The 24,194-nt window shown below is 33.5% G+C and overlaps 3 protein-coding genes across 3 annotated transcripts; 2 read left to right on the plus strand and 1 right to left on the minus strand.

Moving 5' to 3' along the window:
• The first annotated feature begins 554 nt into the window (after positions 1-554).
• LOC136269591 (uncharacterized) lies at positions 555-10,433 on the plus strand. The gene is made up of 18 exons (XM_066085240.1): positions 555-899; positions 1,116-1,261; positions 2,027-2,251; positions 3,375-3,541; positions 3,640-3,810; positions 3,940-4,086; positions 4,191-4,315; positions 4,398-4,562; positions 4,682-4,780; positions 5,276-5,428; positions 5,614-5,722; positions 7,669-7,925; positions 8,013-8,243; positions 8,580-9,021; positions 9,195-9,409; positions 9,516-9,734; positions 9,893-10,063; positions 10,187-10,433. Exons 1-18 carry the CDS (start codon positions 555-557, stop codon positions 10,373-10,375), a joined length of 3,576 nt encoding a protein of 1,191 aa, XP_065941312.1. The 3' UTR covers positions 10,376-10,433.
• Positions 10,409-14,810, plus strand: LOC105347188 (polycystin-2-like protein 2). Its single transcript, XM_066085241.1, has 5 exons — positions 10,409-11,243; positions 11,470-11,702; positions 11,916-12,090; positions 12,367-13,623; positions 14,020-14,810. Exons 1-5 carry the CDS (start codon positions 10,409-10,411, stop codon positions 14,151-14,153), a joined length of 2,634 nt encoding a protein of 877 aa, XP_065941313.1. The 3' UTR covers positions 14,154-14,810.
• Positions 14,436-23,474, minus strand: LOC105346591 (kelch-like protein 18). The gene is made up of 11 exons (XM_011455282.4): positions 23,271-23,474; positions 20,950-21,080; positions 20,657-20,797; positions 20,219-20,417; positions 19,869-20,029; positions 19,608-19,744; positions 19,233-19,340; positions 18,816-18,930; positions 18,514-18,618; positions 17,061-17,172; positions 14,436-16,221 (listed from the first exon to the last, which is right to left on the minus strand). The coding sequence occupies exons 1-11, from the start codon at positions 23,379-23,381 to the stop codon at positions 15,826-15,828; spliced, it is 1,716 nt and encodes a 571-aa protein (XP_011453584.3). The 5' UTR covers positions 23,382-23,474; the 3' UTR covers positions 14,436-15,825.
• Between the last annotated feature and the right edge of the window lie 720 nt (positions 23,475-24,194).

Raw genomic sequence — 24,194 nt, forward strand, 5'->3', positions numbered from 1 at the left:
TTCGTAACGTTCCACGTGAAGATTTTAACTACGCCATTGATTTTGGCAATGGTGAATCTATCACTTATAACAAAAGCACATACGAAGATGATTTTAACAGTAATACGCACTTTTCTCAGATGTATTACCTTCCAGGAACATATCAAGTGACCTTAACAGCATGGAATGTGTTGTATTCCCAGTCTTACTCTTTGGATATATATCTACAGGTACGTATTCCGTACAAAGCATTGTCTTTAAGACCATACAATGAGACAATACCGATTCCGGACGGGAGAATAGAGTTTCTTTTAAGGTATTCCAGTTCAAAGCCAAATCCTACGGACGTAGTGTGCAAATATCATTATGGGGACATTGAAGAAACTGAATATGTTGATTTTACCAATAATAGTTCGTTTGCAAAGGAACATTTTTATTCAACGGCAGGTACAAAGATTGTTTTGTTTCGATGTTTTAACGATGTAAGTAGCGAATCTGTCAGATCTATAATAACTGTTAAGTCTTACAGTTTAAAAGAATTCGACTTCTCATACAATAGACCAACGCCAATGAGCATGGCTTTAAAGCGGGTGACACCTTCTGATGAGTATCGCCATTACTACCGCTCTGTCGTTGTTCCAGTCAATGTCACCTTCACTATTACATTGCTAGATTTTAGATGGTTTCCTCCTGGCATTGAAGTATGGTGGGACTTTGACGATGAAACTGGTCTCGATAATTTCATTTTAAAAGACCAGACGAGGACTCACGTGTTTTCCTCAAGACGTGGCACGTACCACATGACTGTTAAAATGAACGATTCCAATTCTGGACTACAGTATAAACACTGCGTTCCTATTACACTTGGGGTTATTGCGTTTTCTTGTTACCCATCGGCATTTGATCTTAGATCCGAGAATGTCAGTTTGATTGCCACAGGAATACAAGGCGATTCCAACTACACTTTTGATGTCGACTCGATGGATTTGATTCTACCTTATCTTAACTTTGACAATGTTAAAAACAATTTGAATAAAGATTGGCGTACTTTTAAAAATACAACAAAATATTCAAAATATGGATTTTACATGCCTTCTGTTCTTGGAAGTAATGGTGAAAGAGTTTATGTTGATCAGCCCATTATAGCTGACTTGTCTTTGAGTGATGGCTTAGAGCTTGTCGTCGTACCACATAATGTTCCTTTGCCCCCAGGAAGCGTGACGTTCAGAATAGAACTAAGAGAAAACCAAAGAGATAGGCCCTTCGTCACCTGTAACATGACGTCAGGAGATGCAGTAGATCGGGTCAGTGTGTTTTACAAGAAACAAAATGTGACTAGACTCAATCCTGTGGTATTCAAATACACATATACAAGTCTTGGAAATCACACTGCGACTTTAGTATGCACAAATTATATATCTTCCAAAAAATGGATGAAGACGGTTTCGGTTATTAATAAATGTTTTAATTACAATGGTGTATACGACCGTCAGTACTCAATACCGACTGATCCAATGTATGTCTATACATCGGAGAATACCTACATTGCCAACAAAATGCATATTATGTGTGATGATGACTTAGAATTTAACTGGACATTTTTTAGAGCAAATATTGTTGGGAAAACCAATGAAAGTGTGAATTATGAAAATCCGATGAAACCACTGAAAGGAGTTCTGTTTGCAAAACAAGGAACCTTTGTTGAAGGCTTGTATTATCTTTTATTAAACATTACACTTAAAAGTACATGGATTACAGAGTACACATACATCCAATTCCTCGAAAGAAAACCATTTGCATACATTCAACACGGACACTACAGAATAAGCAATAAAAAAGGAAAAATTTCATTCAATGCTATTGAAAAATCGCATGCAAGTTATGGAGATTATGGAGAAAATCTAAATTTGACATTTACCTGGAGTTGTGAAAGGTATTTACCAAACTATTTCGTCTGTGATTATTATTATTATTCAATACATTTACAAGATAGTCCATTTATGCTATGGTTTGTGTCACATTTATACTTGTTTTACTTTTATTTAAGAATATCAGCGATCAGTCTATCTGGGGAAGAAATACTCATCCATGATCAAATCATAGACGAATGTTCCCTTCTGACTGTGGGACATGGTATTGCAGAGTTTTCTGGTATCCCCACTGATATTGCTCATTACGCTATCACCGTGACTGTAAACGAGGGACTATCTCAAGATACCTTCACTCAAATATTGACGATGCAGGATGATGAAACAACAATGATAAGTATTAAGTATGAAATCATTTTAGTTGCTTTATTACGGGCCGCCGGAAGGCGGTCCGTTATTTGATACACATTTAAATATTGTTACTGCGTTTCTGCGGGATAGTTCTTTTTTTTATTAGAATTAATACTATGCTTATTTTTATGAATTAAAAGTCAATTTGCATGTAGAAATATGTTTTATGCCTTTTAGAAAATATCACATATTTTTTCTTTTACTCGTAAATGAAAAGTAGGTCAAACTTAGTAAATTGTCGTATTTGGCGCGTTTTTATCGAGACTATAATCTATTCGGAAAATATCGGAGTTCTTCATTCTTTTCAAAACAATGCATCAGGATCGGTATGCGGGACATACTAAAGACCTAAAATATTAAAGACCTGAATGTCATTAAATTTTATATGAATGGTATTTTTGAATTTCTATTTGCCGTGTCAAATAAAAAGAGTTTGTGTGTGTATTTATTATATTTCCATGTAAAATGTGGTAGAAAATTTCATGAAATGACATTATATCAATTATTTACGCAAGAATATGACAGAAATGAAAATTTGAATTGGCTGGAAAATTTGAACTAATAAATTTTTATTTTATTATGAGGTCCCTTGAAATCATGCTAATACATTAAGTTTTCATTCAATACAATGCAACCAAAATAACCCAAAATGGTTTGAAATACATAATCTCCAAGAGAAAAATGATGAGTTGCACTTTGTATTAGAGTAATGTACAAATCAATGTGTTCTCCATTACTTTATACTATGGCAATGATCATACAATTTCCGTTAGAAATGCTTACAGTAACGAAATCGATTCTTTAAGATAATAGTAAAATGTTAAACTTCAAAACAAGTTGCTGAAAGTATATTAAAATTTACCATAAAAATTAGAACAACCAACTCTTATTTTCTTCTTTGTGGTGTGTTTTTATGTAAACAACCAATGATTCAAACAACAATTATATTTTTTGCGGCCCATTTGACGCTTGCGTCAATATGATTTCTTGTTATGAGTGTTGTACAGTTGTAATTTTCATTTACAGCTTCTACTTTGTACATGTAACCTTAACTTCATCTTTTATACAAAGTATTATCAGACTTTAGAAATTTTGATTTTGTTTTTGTCGTGCTAGTTGTAGCTTGAATTGTAAGGACAAAGCAGCTGTTTCGTCTAAATTATCCCTTGTTGCATGGTGTGAGAGTTGTTCATTTGACGATGACCTGCAATATGATTGGCGTTTATGGCAGGATGAGAATGGTTTAGGACGATTCACGCCATTACAACATCTATTCCAGCAAGGTACTTATTGTTAATGATAAAACCGACAACATAAGAGCTCGGAACATTAAAACTTTGTAACAATGAACCGGTGCTTTCATTTTCCCCATTCTTCACAGGTACCAATCAGCAAGGGTTTGTGATACCAAAGAACGTTCTCTCTCAAGGAGCAAGTTATATTGTCACACTTTCTGCTAAATCTGCCGATAAGACTGAAGGAAAGGTCTTTAGAAAAATTCAAACAAACACGGCGCCTTCTGGGGGAATCTGTACATTTGCTCATAAGATAGGTAAGCTAAAGTTTATAATCTCGTATCTTTAATCGTTTAGGGTTTAAAATAATATGTAATTGTGATATCCCTATTTCTATTTACAAATGTATGTGCATTTGCATTCATTAACTGGCTCTTCTCATTCAGATAGCGTACCACTTCTAAGTGTTAATTGCTCTGGTTGGACGGACGACGATGATAATGGGAAAGCGATGACCTATCGATATGAGACAGTCACCAAGCGCCAGTTAAACAAAGGAATAATTGACGTAATAAGCATTCATTATGACGGAAGTAAGCTTACATTTTAACTTAAATCTTATAAAGACCCAGCATTTCATAAATGATTTGTTCGTTTTTTATTCTTATTTTAATTTTTTTTATGTTTTGTTTTATAGGCGAGAGTAGCATTTTAGATGTACCAATTCAGGCAGGGGATCAAGATTTTGAATATTTAGTAACCGTTCGTGTCCGGATTTTTGATATCTATGGAGATTACGGAACATATTCTAAGGAACTTGTGGTAGACAAAAGCATATTGTATTTACTTACATTTATCATTAATATAACATAATGTATTTTCCCATATTATATTTCTGTTTCAGATAAGACCACCAAATCCGCCATTAAATGAGATAAACGTGGGGAAAATTCAATTGAATTTTGCTGACTTTACTGTAAAATATATTTATTATAACCGCTCGGGAAACGATCTGCAGACGATAAATTTAATCGGAGCAATGGCATCTACGTTTGAGCGAGTTTCATACGTGAGTACATTTAATTAAAGGACATCCACAGCATGTGTTTTAAATAGCCTTTGCTTATTACATAAAGTAATACAATATTTTGATATTTTTTATCCCATTTGTTATAATTTCTGATATAGACTGATGAATCAACGACAGAAGAAGATGTGATGAGAGGAATTGATCATCTCCACATAGACAATTCTTTAAATGAACCCATCTTTATTGCATACAGGGAAGTACGTAAATATTTATCGATTCTTCAACTCTCTGAGTATTAGCTTAAAACATTTATGTACAGCAAATTAAAACCTTTTCAACCCTCGTTCCTTATAGGTTTGATTTTTAATCATTATATGTCCATCGTAGAATAATTTTTGGTTATACGATTTTTCGATAATTACACAAAAACTACAGAAGAAAAGGCACTGCCAAATGACTGAATTGAAATTACTTTACTTTCATCAATATTCGCTACGATTACTTTACTTGGATTTTATCAAACTCAAAGGACTCATACATTTCAGGGCATACATTTACCTTAAAAAATACAAGTAACATGTACATGTATATTCATATAATTATATCTTTTTTGTTAAAGAGAACCAAACTCTAATACTTCTTTATCGGTTTTTCTAGTCATACATTAATATGAACATACATTTTACAAACTTTGAAAACGGTCTAACAGTCGATTACCATGAAAGATCATAATTAAGTTCTCTGTAATTCAGAAAGCGTTGGAGCTCTTGCAGTGTCTACAGAGTACACTTCATCCGGGTTGTTCTCAGTTTAACGATCGATTCAGTCTGACAGATATTCAACAGATTTACAGCACCCTGGAGGCAATCACTCGATATCAGCCATACATATCTTTAGAAGCAGTTGTAAGTAGTGCAACATTGTTCATCTACATTATCAATTATGAACGTAAAAGTTTTGATTTATGAGAATCCTTCAAGTATGAAATTGGTTTATATATAATATATAACGGTCTACTTCAACAAAAACGACTGCGTGCAAAGCCGTTCTTGAAATGGATGAACAATTGAAACATTACTATTTTTTTTAGAATCGTACAACGGATATATTGGTGACAGTTAACGATTGTCTTCTATATGCAACCAGAAGGAATCCACCCCCAGTGAAGAACACTGAAACTATTTCTGATGTTGTAACAGGTATATGTATAATGGCCCAACTTTCAAGGACAGAAATTTTCAACAGTTCTCAACAATCACCTTTGTTTCAAAACAGTTGAAAATTAATGATATACGGCTTGGTGTATTCCGAACCACTTTATACAACTTGAATGCAAACTATGTAAATATCACGTTAAAGATTGGTTGTCTTGTAAAAATAGAAGGGGATTAGTCAGGATACAGATCATACCTGTGCCACAAACACATTCTGAAAAAATAAAATAACTTTGAGAGGCGGTTCTTATGACACCATCACTTTAGTGTATTGAGGGTCACTTCAGAGTATTCAGTAGTTAAACTGGCAAAAAACAACCTGACAAAAAATTATTAATGAAAAATTGCCCTTAATCTAAAAACGTAAAGAGATCATCATTTTAGTCCATTTTTTAAAAATTATATTAGATTTAATAAACCCCCTATGCATGGCCTGTCCATTATTTCTGTCGAAACGCAAAGCAAATATGAAGGGCATCAACTAATGTAAAAAGAAAGTTCGACTTTAATAGCCCTAGCATTGTAAAAGCATTGCTTTGCATACATAAAAAACATTTAAACGAATTATATTCAAAACACAAGTGTCTTGCATGCATTAATACGGATACTGTCACTGTGTACACTCGTGATTGGAAATGCCCCAAACTATATGGAGCTGAGAATGCAGTCATATGGTCTACATTCAATAATGTTGCAAAAAATATTTAAAATTCTTAAAAGCATTTAAAATTGCCAATAAACAGTTTGTCAATTTTCGTCAATTATTAAGGCTACAGTGTAAATGAGAGAACATTGAACAGCGTTTTTGTAAATAAAAAGGAAAGCGAGCACATTTATTAACTAATCACACGTGATTTGTTTAATTGTTGATATTTTCTCTTTAAATTTTGTATATAGGGAAAACTTACATCTTGCTGATGATGAATTTTGGGTAGTTTCATTAGTATATATGTTTTGTATATTGCATAGTGTCAAACAGACACGAAACGCGGGGTGGTTCGGAATACATCATATGACTGTATTTAGTGCTAAAATGAAGGATGCAGCCAAAAATGTTTTTTTAAAGCTCATCTGAACTGAAAGTTCAAGTGAGCTTTTCTGATCACCTGTTGTCCGTCGTCTGTCCGCCTGTCTTCCCGTAAACTTTTTACCTTTGAGAATTCTTTTCTAGAGCCACTGGGTCATATTTAACCGAACCGTACTTATTCTTATGGTAAGGGAATTCTAAACTATTAAAATAACTGGCGAAATCTTTTTAAAAGGGAGGTAATCCCGAAACAACAAAACTAGGCTGCATGTTTTAAAAATAGTCTTCTTAAGTACCACTGCACCAGAAATGCCAATATTTAAACCAAAGCTTGCATATATGATAAAAATTGCAAATTGTTAAAAGCGTGACAAAAACTGGGGTCCGCAGAGGGGTTCAAGGTTTAACATAGAATATCTAGGGATAATTATTAAAATCTTCATCACAAAAACCACAATGCTATAATTTGTGAGATTATTGTGCAATCATATCTTCATATCAAGGCCATTGTGACTTTCTTTTACTTTTTAATACATGTATTTATTTCTAGATGTAGCTCATTTTCTAGTTTAGTTATTTCTTATACGATAAGACCAATGATTTGTTACTTGATGCATCTTAGATCTTAGGAAATGATGTCCAAAAAAAGAAGGCCTTTTATAGATTGTTTAAATGTATTGTCAAATTCTTAAATATAGGAAAGGTTTTGTAAGTTTCACAATATTTAGAAGAGTTTTATACTAAAACGTTTCGAAAAAGAGAATGATATAATATCTGTTGTCCAGGTGAGCGATGTGACTCATGGACTATTTGCTTATATATGTGCCATTAAAAACAAAAATTGAAAAACAAAATAATTTTAAAATATCATTTTATGTTTGCTGTGTTTCTCTTTTTTTTCAAGCTCTATTCTATGTTTTGGACAACATTCTGGATAAAATGCTACCTTCTCAACTACAAAACTTTGATGAACCCTTGTCAGAAGAAGGAATCAAAGAAGACATTTTAAGACGTATCCGGCAAATTGTACAAGAGTCAAGTCTTTTACGACAAAACAGTGGGAATGTGACAGTTGATTATGGAGTGATCAATCGCCAATCACATCTCATTTTTCAACTACGTGCTCGAGAAAGGATATTTCAGGCTGAACAGCGAAAAACGGTTAGAACTTTAAATAATGCTTAACTACATTTATCAACTTTTCAGTACAAGTACATATTTCATCTATTTTTTTTTGTTTACTGGCAGGCTGAGAGTTGTTTTCCAAAAATTAAACGATTACTGTCGGTTGCAACATACGTGCTCCAAAATACTCTGGTTGTGGGAGAAAGATATTCCTTCCAAAATGGACTTGGTATACTTGAAATAATTATAAATAAATTAGTATTCAAAGATGTGATCCGGGAACCTGAGAAGTATTGCAAAGGAGTGTTCAAATCCAATGGATCAGAATATCACGATTCTGATATCTATATTGGGGTGGGTATCTACTCCACTGATCAATGAGTCTATAGCTACTGACCAAAGACCAATGCTCACCAAGTACCATTTCTTGCCAGTGCATTGCATTGTTACGTCATTTTATGAACATATAAATAAAACGAGAAATGCCGTAACAATGCACTGGCTTGAAAAGGTTCTTGGCGTGCATTGGTCTTTGGCCAGTAGTAATAACACTGTACATAAATATATTACGTTGAACTTTACTGCTAAAGGAATTTGAGAAACATTTTTATTTCAAAAGTTCTAGTAATATGATTATTATGTGTTCTTAGTGAATTAACTAATTCTTATATACATTAATCTGTTTTATAGATAACAAGTTTTCTGAAAAATCCCTATATATATGGTGGTAATTCTTCTGCAGTAACGTCAGTTGTTCCAATTATCAAGGTTCCAGTCAATATTTCAGTTGATGCAAGGATTCCTAATAAAGCATTTTTAGATTATAAAAAATATATACCTTTAATCAATCCAGCATACCCCGAACAGATGATTTTCTTCACGTTCGACGTCACGAATGATGGAGATTCTGTGATAATATATTTCAAGCCCGATGATTATGACCGTACGCGCCATCGAGATTTGCCTTTGTATTCATTTTACTTCCGTGCTGACACTTTTCCTACGCTTACAAAATTTGATTTGAAGAAAACATTGGAAGTTGGAGATTGGACAGAGTACGGTTTTAAAATATTTATTCAAAGCGGAGTGTGTGAAAAGGGCATTTGCTATCTCGGGATAAAACCTTTAAAAGGTAACTAAATAATCTTATTGCATCAGATACTGCCAGACAGATAGTTTTGTTATGATGTCTGGTATGACAATTACATGTAGAATTATGATTTCAAAATGACAACTTTTGGCACAATGTAACTATATACATATATTAAGAAATCATCGTTAATGACTTAACGTATCAATTCCTAGCTCCAGAGGACGACCCTTTCGAGGATTTTGAAGATAGAAGAAAGCGAGAGGCTGTTTCTTTTAATACCACAATCAGCCCAGTTATAAACACAACCAATGACTTGAAGTCAGCCGAGTTCATTCCGGCGGAATCAAATTTTAGTGCTATCTTTATCACAACTGGTTGCCGAACGTGGAATGATGAAAACAATACGTGGAAAATGGAAGGATGCGAAGTAAGAAATTTAGTGAAAAGTTACACTTATTTGTTTACTGAAGCATTTTTGCTATAAGGTTTTGATATCGAAATTAACTTATCTTATGTCGTCTTATGAGTTGCAGGTGCTTCCCTTGAGTGATTTGAATGACACAGTGTGTCGTTGTGTAGGAGATACATTTTCATCCTCTTTCTACGTTCCCCCAAATGTCATAAATTTTCTGATGATTTGGAACAAGTTTGACTTTGACAACGCATCCGTATATGGGATGCTAATAGCTGTGTTTGTCATCTACATTTTGTTGGCAATAATTCTACATCGACAAGATGAAAAAAATAAACAGGTAATTTATTTTCATTTAATGCATTGTTCTACTTTTGTCTCCATAAGTTAATTAATGCATGAAAATGTAACTTAATATTCATTAATAAATTTGATTTACTCAAAAATTAACAGTTCCATAACCCAATATGATATGAACCTTAATTAATTATATTGCAGCACCAGGTTGCATTCCTTTGTGATCATAAGGAGGAACATTGGTATTTCTACTTAATAAACGTATACACTGGGTTTCGCAGAGGAGCGGGTACAAAATCTAATGTCTTTTTTAACTTGACTGGCGATTATGGTGACTCAGGAGATCGTTTTCTGAACGATGGAAAAACTGAGGTAAAATTTAGGTTTACAAATGTGAAAATTCAAATAATGAAAAACTCGAATAAATCTTGTGTCATTGATAGAAATATTTCATCAATAATGAAATCACCACCGATACTATCACTTAACTTACAGGGGTTCCCAACTTCTAGTGTTCGTATGTTCTTCTTTGGGACTAGAAAACGTTTGGGTGAACTAAGATATTTGAAGATTTGGCACGATAATTCCGGACCAAGTGGATTTCAGGGATGGTTTTTAAATAAAGTTACAATAAAAGATTTACAAACAAACAAAAGGCAAGTGATAAATCTCTTTACTCCTTGACTGTTACCGTTTATTTGCCTTGATGGAAACGTCATGGTTTTTTATCCTTTCAGGTACACTTTCCAATGCAACAAATGGCTGGCTCTTGATGACAAAGACTGCACAATCGAGAGATATCTTTTAGAATTGCCCAACGAACACTCCTCGTTGCCTACTCTCCTAAAGGACCAATCCCAGCGGCAGATGTCTGAACATCATTTGTGGATGTCGTTATTTTTTCGATCCGATGGACTTCAATTTAGTAGTGTACAGAAGCTCTCTTGCTTGCTTGCTCTGGTGTGTCTCGTTATGGTTTCGAATGCAATGTTCTTCAAATCCTCGAAAGAGGAACAACATATACAGCAGTTTAAACTGGGAATTCTTCGATTTTCCGCCTCCACATTTTACGTTTCCTTCATGGGAGTTTTAATTTCAACTTCCCCAATCATATTTGCTACTATGATATTTCAACATGCAGGAAAAATGAGAACAATTACGAAAAGTAACAACGAAAAGAAAGATAGACTGGAAACAGATTCCTTGAATTTATATTCTGAAATCTTTCGTGAACATAAGACTCCATTATCTCATTTGCTTCTCTTTTTGGCTTGGTTTGTTATAGTCATCGCGGTCGTGTCGTCGAGTTTCTTCCTTATTTTATACAGTATGGAATGGGGTAAAGAAAAATCTGAAGAATGGTTGTCATCTTTCTTTTTTTCATTTTTAGAATCAGTGTTGGTTGTAGATCCTGTAAAAGTTCTACTTATAACAATACTTTCATTGACTATTCTGAAACATTTGAAGGAAGAGGACAACCTAAAAGTTGATCTTGAAAAACTTGGTGTTTTAGCCTCTTATTCTGGAACATGGGAAACGGAACAAAATATTGGTATTTTTCTCTTCTTTACAGTCCTTCATTTCTACAAAAAATCCGTATAAGTATAGTTACGCGGTTATGATTCAAATTATAATAGAAAATAGTAACACATTGCACACATGGTATTAATTTTACATTTTTTTCGTATGGATTTTCTAGAGAAATAAATTCAGTTGTTAAAATGCGTTTGATCAACTTATTCTGTAAAATATCATGATTGTATATATCTTTTTCATAGAGAAGAGAGAATTGCCGAGGTGTTCTAAAATATCTAAAAACAGGATTAGAAAACTGCGGAAAAAGTATGAGGATGAAACAAACGCTAGAAGCGCCTTGAGGGAGCTGTTGTCTTTCACTATCTACATCATCGCCATCTATATAATCAGTGTCACAGAAAGGGACAAGTACTCTTTTGGTGTTAAACAGAACATTGAAAACTATCTTCTTTACGGTAGAAATGGATTTAATTCGGTGCGTTATCTATTCAGAAATCGCAAAAACTAAATTTGAAAAAAAAATAATGAAAACATGTTTGAATCGCAAATTGTTGCTCCCGCAGTAAGAAAAAATTAAACGCTATGCACAGGCACTACTCACATGTATGTTTGTTTTTTCAATAAAATTATTTCTATATTGACACTACAATACAACTTTTATTTAGAATGTCATGGTGCCCCTTTGTAGATCAACAACACACGAGCTTTTTATGACTGGATGAATAAAACGTTTATACCGGCGTTTTATCCCGTGGAAAACTACGCTGGGGGATCTCTGAGGGCCTTGGAACGTCAATGGTTTAAGGATATGTCCGGCATTCGTGTTGGGCCTGCTCGTATGCGACAAGTTCGAATGAAAGAGAGTAAGATTAAGATCAGATTTCCATTCAAAAACGTTTATTTAATTCTTATGTTTGTGTGTGATCATTTAAAAATTAAGACTGTATTATTATGATTGAATACTATGCCAGTTATGTCATTTATACCTTCAATATCTACAGCTTAAAGATCTAGATGTTATATTATATGAGGAAGGGCATTATATTTCGTATGAATTTAATAAGGTTTAAAATTGTTGGTAAAAATGTTGAAGCTGGATGGGGTGCGTGGTAATTATTATTGATTTCTTTACTATCTAGGCACATGCTCCTACCATAAGCTGACCTGGCCGTACACTTGTGTAGATTCATACATCAAAGCTGAAGAAGACAGAAATGCATACTGTCTAGGCTGGCAGGAATACAACAAGGTATCCTGCGGTGGGTATGTTTACAAATACAAATACTACACTTCGGATTCTTGGACATATATGGACGCTAGCGACATCTGGGGCATGACCATCAAAGGAGAATACAATTCTTACGGTGGGGGCGGGTATATTCTTAAATTTGTAAGAAACAGAGAAAATGCTCATCTCTTACTAGAAGAACTTCTGCGGTATGATTGGATTAATCGTCAGTCAAGAGCGGTTAGTTTGGAATTCACTTTGTTTAACCCTAATGTGAACTTGTTTGGATATGTCATTCTTCTCGTAGAATTTACAGAACTAGGCAGCGTGTTAACATGGAGTAATATACATGCGTTCAAACCAGTATTAAGTTTGTCATCACTCAATTCCATGGCATTGCTCTGCTATGCAACATGTATTGTGTATTACATATATCTGCCTTTTAATGTAATTTGGAATTTCAGTGTCTTTGGTTGGTCTGCATGGATAAAAATGCCATGGAACATCGTGGATTGTTTAAGTATCATTTTAGCTTATTCTGCAATAGCAGCATTCATATTAAGGATGGAAGATACGAATACAGCTATCAACATGTTTTATGAGGACAAATCAACTGGCGCGAACCGATTCATTAATTATGGACATATCGTAGTTTGGGATACTGTTTTCAATGTACTTTTAGCGGTTCTTGTTTTTCTATCCACTTTAAAGATCTTAAAAATCGTTGGATATAACAAAAGGTTCACAGAAATTACGGCCGTCATAAGTAGAGCCGGCAAGGAACTGTTGACCTTCGGAACGCTACTGATCACATTGTTCTTTGCTTTCGTGTCCTTTGCGTACCTTCTCTTTGGTTCAAAACTGGTTGGTTACAAATCCATGTTTAAAACCTGTGTGAGCCTGGTCAACACTTTCATCGGAAGAAACAAGCTTCGGACACTGGTCGAAGCCTCTCCAACTACAGCCGAGTTCTTCTATATGGCATATGTTGTCATTGTAATCATGTTTATGCTGACAATCTTTATGTCGATATTAAATAGCAGCATCAAAGAAGTCAGACTAGAGACCGCCAAGCACGCAGTTATGTTTGGAATGATAAAGGTCCTGAAAAAGACATTCAGAGAGTTCTTACAGCTGTTCTACATACCGAAAAGGAAGAATCAAAATAGTAAGTATGTGTTATATCGTGGATTCTTTTCTCTGAGAACACAGATAACGTCTTTATTATAAAAAAAAAGCCATTTATTTCAGTCGTAAAATACAATTTCAAATTTAATTTTTTTCTTCAATGAAATGTTAAATGTTAAAAATAAATTAAAGTTTGCAAAAGCACAGTTTCTAACTATATTCAGTTTTAAATATTTTCACATAGGATAAGAACAAAAATTATTGCCGTAAGTTTTTGCTGGTATCGAGCCCACAACCCAAAAAACGCAGTTGCTTTAGCCATTGAGCCACTTTAGTCACAACTAAGTGCGTTGTTCAAATGCTATATGTGACCTTTAATTAAAGAAGAATTTTATGTTAACAGCAGTAAAGTAAATGATATATTTTTCTGATTTAGAGATAAATGTTTCGGAAGAAGTTGCTGATGACGTGGATTTAAAAGCCACATTGCAGTCAATCAGACAAACCTTAAAACGGTATGAGAGAGTGTATGTGGATGACACTGACAATCCTTCCTCGCAAATTGTTTAATTTTTCATCAAAGGAAATGAACTAACTTCCTCCCTGATGAAATTGCATGTGCAATATTACAAAATGAAATGTAGTTTTAAAATATATATTTTTTAATAATGTATCAGTTGTAATGATTAGAATAGACGTGTTCTTTATGAAATCAGTTTATGTACATTTTTACTCTAACAAATATATGTAGTTCTGCAACGTTTTTTACGTCATATTTTTTTCTTTCTTCTTAATAAACTGCCATAAAAAGTTATTCTTAGGTGAGTCTTCTGTTCAATACGCCAAAGAAAATTTCAAATTGTAAAAATTTTATTAGTGAACACAATAATAGTACAATATAAAAGAACAAAAGTAATTGGGTTAGAAAGAAAAACACAAATGAGTTGAAAAATCATAACAGGATTTCGAGATATTAAATCCCACTTGATGAATGCTATGAAATATAAATGTTTCACAAACTTATGTACACATCAAATATCTGATTTGACTAGAAAGTTTGAGAAAGTGGAAAACAGGATTTAAAACTAGATTTGTTTCAGAAACGCTACTGCTAGCCTGCTTGGAATGCAAAAGTTGTGAAATTGTCAGGTTGTAAATTTTGAATTTACTGGGTAGCAGTAAATACAAAATTTACCCGGTAAATTCAAAATTTACAACATGACAAAATGGCAGCCAAAAATCTGAAAACCAGAGAGGTACATCATTGGCAAACAGTAGCAACAAAAGTTATAGTTACGGAAGCTTGGCTTGACAAGGCATTGGTACATGTACACTGAATACTAGGACTGATTGATTGAAATAATGAAAAGTTCTGGAGAAACTGAAAGCTTGTCCATTATTATGGTGATCTAGATCAAACAATTTTACATTCTTGTGATAATCAAAAAAACAAACATGATGGCATTGTCTGAATTGATATCAATATTGCACAATAATGAAAACAATATAAAATAACTAAACTACAACATAGAAATCAATGCAAAAAACAAATGCAAACAAAAAATAAAGTGTTTCAACAACGATTTTTTTTCTTTCCTTTGCAGAAGTATTTTCCAAGTTAAAATACCATCATTTTTACAAATAAATTCAAACCAATCACAACAGAATGTATGCCCATTTCAAAACCAATAAACCTTCTACCAAATGTGCAAAAAGTAGACTGAGTATTCAATATCTTGACCTCAAAGTATTATTCCATACATGCGTAGCTTTTAATATCTGAAGATCTTATAACAGGTCTTCTCACAAAGAAAATATGGGATACGTACACTTTAAATAAAGTGTCCCTCCTCCTATAGCTTCAAATAATTGAAGACGATTGGTTAAAGGAATGCAAACTTTAATAAAAACCAACTTTGCATTGGGACAGTACGATCATACTTCTTGATTCAAAACTAGTAGAGATCTATTTTCAAAAAAATACTCACAGTATTTATCAAAACTGCTTTTTTATTTATCACAGCCAGTATACTAGGTTTTGTATTTGAAGGATAAGTATATGCTATATACACATATTTCTCAACACATTTAAATCACACACTGTACAACACGAAATCCTCATACAGTCACTTAAATCTACAAAAGAGCCTGCAAAACTCCCTTGTATCTAAAACAGAATCTTCATACATTCAACACATTGACATGAGACAAGACCATACAACCCTCACAACTTTCAACATCCTCACCCATCAAGGTCAACTTCGACAGGTACCACCCCCACACCCACCCCTCCCTCATGTGCACACATGCTCTGCACAAACTTCCAAGTGTCTTTCTCGGGGTCGTACATCTCTACAGAGTTCAGATTAGCCAGTCCGTCGTAGCCCCCAATTGCGTACAGTTTGCCGTAGGTAGCCACTAGGGCTACCCTGCTACGCCTGACCCTCATAGAGGTGATGTAGGTCCAACAATCCTTCACGGGGTCGTAACACTCCACTGTATTGAGGAATACTGAACCATCGTATCCACCTGCTGCATACAGTTTACCGTTGAGGGAGACGACTCCTAGTCGACAGCGCTTTGTTAACATGGGAGTGACATAACTCCAGGTGTTTGTGGCAGTGTTGTACTTCTCCACCTTTATAAATATACAATGTAAGAAGTTGATGGATACATGAATGAAGGAGAAGGCCCTTCCATAATTGCATTCAAATTCATTTCAATGCTTTTTGTGACTTGTAAATATATGACTCGACATTTATGAATCTAAAATGAATATTTGTGACAACATCTTTAGCATTTGAAAATTTCCAGCAGTTATTGATTTATCTGTTTGCATGCACATCCAATTTTCATTTTAAAAATCTACTATATTTGAAATTTTTAAAAAAATCCAAACTTATGAAATGCTGTAAAAAAGAAGCTCTAATACATGTACAATGTAAAAGTAAATATATTCAGTAGAAAGTGATATTTTTAATATCATCTATACCAATATCTGATATGAAATTTTGATCATCAATATTATTTGATAAAGAGGAGCAAAGAAATATAAAAATTAATGTTGACCTGTTATTATAAGAATACACACAATTCATTTATAAGAAAAAAGTGGCTAAAGAGTGGCTAAAAAATGGGTTTTTAAAAATTTCTTTTACAATTTTAGGAGGGTTAAAAGCTTCAATTTATTACCGAATTTGTTAATTTGCTAATTATTTATTTGATAAATAAATTCATCAACTTTATTCATCATTTATTGTAAAAGTAGAACATATTACACTGGTTTCAATTTCACTGTTCACAGTCAAAGCAATAATACTTTCCATTTCATTAGACTCCTTATATTCTTTTTTTTTTTATAAAAGTGTACCATACTGGTTTAAATTTAATTGGTCATGATCAAAGTTATAAATCATCATGATTTCCACAATGATTCGACGCATGCAATAATATAAAGCAAGTCATGTAAGATCTTACAGAATCAAATATAGAAAGTCCATCATGTCCACCACAGGCATATATCTCTCCATCCAAAAACGCCACTCCAGCTGCACTCCTGTGCTTCAACATATTGGAAAGAAGAGTCCACCTGTTAAAATCAAGCAGATAGAATCCATGTGAATAATGTTTCCCAAGCGTATTCTGAAGTAAATCACACACCGCTACCTGTACATGGAATGATAATTGAACAGAATTCCATTTCCTCAGTTTCATTAATATTTTTAACCAATTATCAACAAATACCTGATAATTCATGCTAAAAAAATTTTTTTAATTTTTTATTCAATTCTGTGACTACAGAAAGGTCAGCAATAGAAAACCTCTTCTTCATTTCAGTGTAACAAATTTGTGATACAACTATACTTTAAAATCATTTATATTCACAGGAGCCAATTGTGTGGCTTGTCCAAAACTTTAAGGTTTTTTGTTAGGATGTAATTTAGTTCATAAACTGTTCAGGGTTCGACACTAACTTTTTTATGCATTAGTCCAGCCGGACTAATGCCTGTTTATTTTAACTAGTCCGTAGGCAATTTTATGTGCCCGTCAAAAATAAATTAAAATGCATTACCGTATTTGCCTTATATATAGTACGGAGTTTTTAAATAGAATTTGTATGAAAGGGGTGCATAATATACACTATAGTGTTTTACTTACAGGTGTTGCACTTGTTTAGTTGTATTGTGCTATGCAGTACATAGCAATGAGCTGCCTATTCCTTGGTGTATGCCGCCATTACAGATGTTATAAATAGATCTATGCAAATTAGATCCAGGCTATGAGCTACCTTGTTCTTTTCATTATCTAAGTTCTTTAAAAATCTGTTTAAAATAATAAGCAATTTATCATAAGTTATTTAAAGTAAAACAATTCATTTAAATTAAACAACTCGCAGGAGATTCGTTTTGAGACCTTTATATTTTTAAAACACATAAGCGTCCCTATCGAAGCTGTTGTTGTGAACACGTGTGCTTGTCACCTATTTTCTCGGACATCCCCTTACGGCAAAGAAATAATCAAGTCACCCATAATATCCTGCATACCTCTGTTGTTTTCGCTCGGTAACTCTATAATCACTGCAATGTATCATATGCTAGATAATAAAAATATAGTCAGGGTTTTCCATTAAAATGTCGACAATCACACATCGTTAATTTACACATTTTTTTAGCAAAACTTTTTATTAGTCCAACCGGACTGACTCGACAGAAATTTTGTTAGTCCATATGAAAATCTATTAGTCTGTGACTAACGGACTAAGGTTAGTGTCGAACCCTGCTGTTTCACTAAATTATTCACTATTAACATGTCAATCTTTTAGTCAGGTTTCCTAAACATCAAACGAATACGGTTTGCTGTATGGTAGAGTGAAATGCATAATAGCAAACCATCCCCCCCCCCCATTCCCGCACCCCTGTACATTACTTACACATCTTTCTCTGGATCATACACCTCCACTGTCTTAAGGGAGGATACTCCGTCATATCCTCCACAAACATACAGCTTTCTGTTTATTGCAACAGCTCCAAGAGCACTAAAACACAATCCAAACCAATTTATAAGTCTATAATAAAAAATTGGTTTATAAATTATATATATTATTAATAAATGTAATTATCAAGTAATCTCTATCAAAGATTGTTTTAGTGTTCATTGACATACCGGTACGCAACCAAAACAATATCCTGGGAAAATGAGAGTTATAACACATAAAATTCTCACAACTCTTACCTTCTCTTGCAATTCATTGATGCTACTTTCTTCCATTTCTTGTTACCCTGATGAAACACTTCCACTGTACTCAACCTTTCCTCTCCATCGAATCCACCTATTGCATACAGCCTCCCTATAAATATACAGCACAACATGTGTACATGTACATTGATTTGTACATTCATGTTGAACTTATTATTTTTTTTTAAAATAAGTTCAACATGAATGTACAATGTACATGTACAAATGTTTTCTACATTCATGTAGGAAAACCTGATTGAGCCTACAAATTAATCTCTCTCTCTCTCTCCTCTCTCTCTCTCTCTCTCTGCACATGCTTTTAACAGTGAAAATACCTTAAAAGTTATAGTTTGATTAAAATTACCAAACTCATTAGCTAGACAACTGGTATGAACATTGTTAGTTATTGTTTACCATTCAGTACAGCTACGCCCACCCTGCTTCGCACTGTCTTCATATCTTCAGCCGAGTTCCAAATGTTTGTAATAGGGTCGTAACACTCTACAGTGCTCATTGAATCACCTGATGATGACAAGACACAAAATACACATATTAAGTGATTCAAATACAAAATAATAACCAAATATACTCTGTCTGGTACCTTAATTCATCATCGATACATGTACCGGTAATAAAAAAAATTCTAGCACCAAGGAAATACAAGTTGTATCCAAACTTTTAATCAATCTTACAAAAAAGCATTCACTTAAATTACTCCAGAAAAAAATTTGCGAAGTGCAAACATTGTACGGATTGAAAATTGAGTCCCTGAACTGGTCTTTAACTCACCTGATGATGTCAGGCCCCCTACTGCATAGATCAAGCCAGGTACATCTGTACAACACCTGGGGCGAATCTTGAAGGTCTGCATCAATGAACGCCTCTCTGGCATCAGATGGTAGTCCTTAGCTTCATCCAACAAATCTCTGTCAAAACATGCACATTTGTATTCAATCTGTTCTTAATTTGTACATAAATGCCTATCTACTCTCATTCTACACTCATTCCAAAGATTTGAAATTACTTGCATTTGATGTTCTACACAATTACCTGCATTTGAGACAATTTTTCACGAGGTCCTCTGTAGCGACTCGATCAGATAAATACTGAGGAGTCAGTAGAGGCAGCCTGACTTTCACCATCAACTCAGGCATGGCTAACTCCCTTATCTCTTTGTCTCTTTTAATCCAAGTTAAAAGGGCTTCAAAAACCTACAAATACAAAACAGTAAAATATGATTTTTAATAATATACATCTTCAATTCTGCAGAGATATTTTCTGATTCACAAGTGGTTAACACCTACAAATGATCAAGTTTTATGTATATTTTTTTAACATAATAAATTACAATGAAGGAAATATATTATTCAAAACTCTTGTTGTACATATTTGTAGCTCACCTGTTCCTCTGATTGTACATTGAGCTCATCTCGAGATATAATCTCCATAAGCTCAGATTTGTTGAGATTTAGAAATTCATCAGTCACCATAACATCTTTAAAATGTTTCTGGATGTATTTATTTGCATATTCCACTAATGACTGGCACATAAACTGGTCCCCAAACGATCGGATTCCAAGAACATTTGTTGGATGTAGACTGAAACAAACAAGACCTTTAATATACAGTACATGCTTAAAACTATTGTATACATTTTGCAATTGTTGAGTTGTAGAGATAAACAATTGGTACCCAGTAAATTAATAATAACATCAAGACTTTAATAGATGAAATAAGACATACAAGTATTGACTATCATTACTTTTCTGAAATTCATTATTATGCTTTTTCTAATGAATATTACTGATCGATTCAAAAGTTATGCAAGATACGTATACCTCTTTTTGAGAAAGTCACAACATGCCTCTTTGACAGACTGTAAATGAAGGAAACTGGCTCCAACCAACAGTGACTGGACATTGTTAGAGTCAATCTCTACACTGCCATTGTATGCAAAATTCACCAATGCCTCCAGAGCACTAAAATACAGCAATTCAAATACAAAAACATGCAATTTTCTGATATTTTCCCCAAGTAAAACATGATATCCAAAGGAATTTCTTTGTGTATATATATAGAGAGAGAGAGATAGATAAACCTTATACAACTTTTTAGCACTCAGTCTGAATACCTTGGGTCAATGCCCTGCATTGTAATTTCATTTTGTTTGGATTCCACCATGTCATGTGTAAACATAGCATGAAAATATGGAATACTGGCAGCTAGCACTATCCTATGTGCTGTGAATTTTCTCTCTCCAACCTTTGAAAACAAAAGTACAAACTAGTAATGGCAAGAGTGAAGGAAAACACTCTCAATATTTCATCAAAACCAACCGTGTATACACACTGTAAGCATATAATATTGAGTTACAACATATACTGGTAAAGAATGAGACCTTATGACTCCTATGCCCACACTCAATAGCATATTATCTGTGACATTTCAGACTGCTCTGATCTTTAGCACCAGATACAATGTAACTCAAGTGGTAGAGCACCTGATTAAAGATTTCGGGGTGCAAGTTTCAATCCCGGTCTGGTCCATCATTATTTACACCATCACTTGACAATGGTATAATTAAGTTTATCTTTCTTTTGACTTTGACCATTAAAGTTAATGTCAATTAATGACAATGTAAAGATTAAAAGAATCAATGATCAAGGTTTGTGACAGAAGGAAAGCAAGATTGATGAATTACCAGGTTTTTAGCAATTTGCCCTATATATCTTCAGTCAATATTTTTAGACCATGTGGCTATATTACCATTTCTGATTCACTTCGAAGAAGCAGATAAAATATTGACAATTATATTTTTCATTTCTATTGTTTCAAATGCTTAAATACTAGTTGATTGTAAGGTATATTAAATGGCCCATTAGAAATTGGACGTCAGTTCATTCAGTTGTCAAGTCTCAACTTACAACAGTGCTCATAATTCTTTTTGCCATGTTTTTAGAAATACCTTTTATAATCATAGAGAACAATAAATTTGAAAAACTAAAACATTTTAAGTTCAAATCGTGAATTTGTTTCTTAAACATACTGATATATCTATAAATCTCCCCATTTACTCAAGTAGGTATATGTAATACTGTTGAATCATTAAAATTCATGGGGGCCAATTTTCGTGGATTGATTAAATTTTACAGGTTTGTGGGGACGTAATTTTGTGTATTCTCTTATACTTACAAAAGGAAATGTGACTTTTTAACAATAATTTATTAACTATTTATTAATTGCACCCACGAATTCCACAAAAAATTGAGCCATCACGAAATCGAATGATTCCACAGTATATACCTGAACTGCACTCTAATTCAGTTTGACAGTTACCAGTACATATTACATTTATGCTTTGGCTTTTTACATACACAAACCTTATATTTAGTGATTTATTTGGCCTTATGATTTGTTAACTGTAGTTTAATTATGAGAACAATATCTTTCGTAGTCGAAATGTCTTAAATTTAGTACAATTTCACACGTCATTAGTTACTTCCTTAACTGTAACACATCTGTTACATGCCCTGCAGCTATATTGACTTTAACATTCTCTGGCTCTACTCCAAGCAGCGTATCAATGTATGGCGGATCTATTGATTATACATGGCTTGAGGAGCCTTTGACATTAAATACTCTTTAAATGATTTGATTATCTCTTCTTGATATTTATACCAGTACACAAAACATAAGTTATTATTTTAGTCTGTCTCAATTAAGTTTATATTGTTTATAAATTTGTTACATCTGGATGATTTGAATAAAAATACAGGCATACCTGTGAAAGAAGTAATGCCGTATACAATTGAAATCGATGAAAGGGAAAATATCCCAGATATCTTTACTGATATATTATCATTTTTTACTCAAAAAAAATCACAGAAACAAAAACAAATTTCATATGGAGATTTAAAATGGAAAATATTGACATATTTTCTCCATGCAGAAGTCACATGGAGTACCTTGCAAAATTTTTCAAATGATCATCTGGGTGCTTTTCAATGCAAAAACCCTGTAGATTCTTTTATTTTCAGCAGTGTATTGAAACCTGATAAGCTAGAGGCGTTTCAAATAAGAAATCTTGGAAATGTTTCATACTTTTGAATAAACATCGTTTCAACCCTGAGGTTATTATGATCATCAAGTAATTTGGAAAAAGGTGAATCGATGATAATTTGGGATAGAGTATAGTTTATATCGAAGTGAACCACTTCAATTTAAAGACATGATTTCCAGAAAACCTGCATTTGGTTTTCAATCCAAAGGCTGGGTCTTCATAATTAAGTAGAAAAAAATCAACATGTTAATACAGCATAATCTCGGAAAGAAAAGTGGGTGTATGGACAACTCTGGAATCGGGTGTCTATAAAATATACAATACTAAACAAGTTCACAATGTGTCTCTTTTTCATGTCGTGTAATGATAGATGGCGGGACAACACTCCTCACCTTTAACGTGACATCACAGAGCTTCCCCTGTCTTCGTATATCTTCAAACATAGGAAATGCACATTTAGGCAAGTCCTCTTTAAGAAAACGAACTACAGAGTCCTCTGCCATTCTTTTCAGCTGTTATTTCTCCAATTGCATCCGTAACCCTTCGACTGAATCGACATTTATGACAAGGGAGGCGTTCGGTTAACAGCAAATCGTTCGTCGGCTCTCTCGCTTTATTATTGCCTTTGGAAAGGGGGGGGGGGGGGGGGTGGGGGGGCTCTTCTGCCTGTCATATATGTTACAAAAACGATCCATCTCTGTAGTAAAATAGAGTTAGTTAAATTCAAAATACCTTTATGATAGTTTTGAGTAGTTGACCCGCTAACTTTTTATTTATTTCCCACATATTTTAAAACAAATGAATTGTAGATCAATTGATCCAAAATGAATAAACAGAGAAAGTGTTTATAACAATATGTTCAAATAAATTCCCCTTATGGCAAAGGTTGCCAATTTTTCAAAAAGAAACCTTTATTTTTATTTTTTTTTAATATTTATTTTTAATGTTTTTAAAACAATTTTAAGGCTACCAAATTAATTGAACAAAAAATTAAACAAATTCAAAGAAACATTTTTGTATATGTACATGTATGCCAGAAAAAATAGCCACAATTTTTATTCAAACTTTATTATAGGATGATAATGCATTAATTGGTACATTCATCCATAGTAATAAATCAACATTTACTGCTCCATGTTTGATACATGAACAACACATACTTATTCATACTTTTTAATTATTCAGGCTAAAGTGGGAGAGATAATTATGCAATCCAACACAGGAAATGGTATGGATTTCCTGCAATAGTACAGACTAATTCTGTTGAAGTTTTTTCATTTGATGAGTTCCCTCTATCCTTTCTCTCCCCCCTCTCT

Source organism: Magallana gigas, chromosome 5 (genome assembly GCF_963853765.1).
Source record: "Magallana gigas chromosome 5, xbMagGiga1.1, whole genome shotgun sequence".
In the NCBI taxonomy this organism is placed as follows: domain Eukaryota; kingdom Metazoa; phylum Mollusca; class Bivalvia; order Ostreida; family Ostreidae; genus Magallana; species Magallana gigas.

Excerpts from the sequence above, each read along its gene's own strand:
- LOC136269591 (XM_066085240.1), top strand. The coding sequence starts at position 555 with ATGGCTTTAAAGCGGGTGACACCTTCTGATGAGTATCGCCATTACTAC. Across the intron at positions 5,723-7,668 it reads TATTTCTGATGTTGTAACAG|CTCTATTCTATGTTTTGGAC; the intron begins GTATATGTATAA and ends TTTTTTTTCAAG. Across the intron at positions 8,244-8,579 it reads ATTCTGATATCTATATTGGG|ATAACAAGTTTTCTGAAAAA; the intron begins GTGGGTATCTAC and ends TCTGTTTTATAG.
- LOC105347188 (XM_066085241.1), top strand. The coding sequence starts at position 10,409 with ATGGTTTTTTATCCTTTCAGGTACACTTTCCAATGCAACAAATGGCTG. Across the intron at positions 11,703-11,915 it reads GTAGAAATGGATTTAATTCG|ATCAACAACACACGAGCTTT; the intron begins GTGCGTTATCTA and ends GCCCCTTTGTAG. Across the intron at positions 13,624-14,019 it reads GAAAAGGAAGAATCAAAATA|AGATAAATGTTTCGGAAGAA; the intron begins GTAAGTATGTGT and ends TTTCTGATTTAG.
- LOC105346591 (XM_011455282.4), bottom strand. The coding sequence starts at position 23,381 with ATGGCAGAGGACTCTGTAGTTCGTTTTCTTAAAGAGGACTTGCCTAAA. Across the intron at positions 19,341-19,607 it reads AGGGGGCCTGACATCATCAG|GTGATTCAATGAGCACTGTA; the intron begins GTGAGTTAAAGA and ends TGTCATCATCAG. Across the intron at positions 18,931-19,232 it reads GGGCGTAGCTGTACTGAATG|GGAGGCTGTATGCAATAGGT; the intron begins GTAAACAATAAC and ends GTATATTTATAG.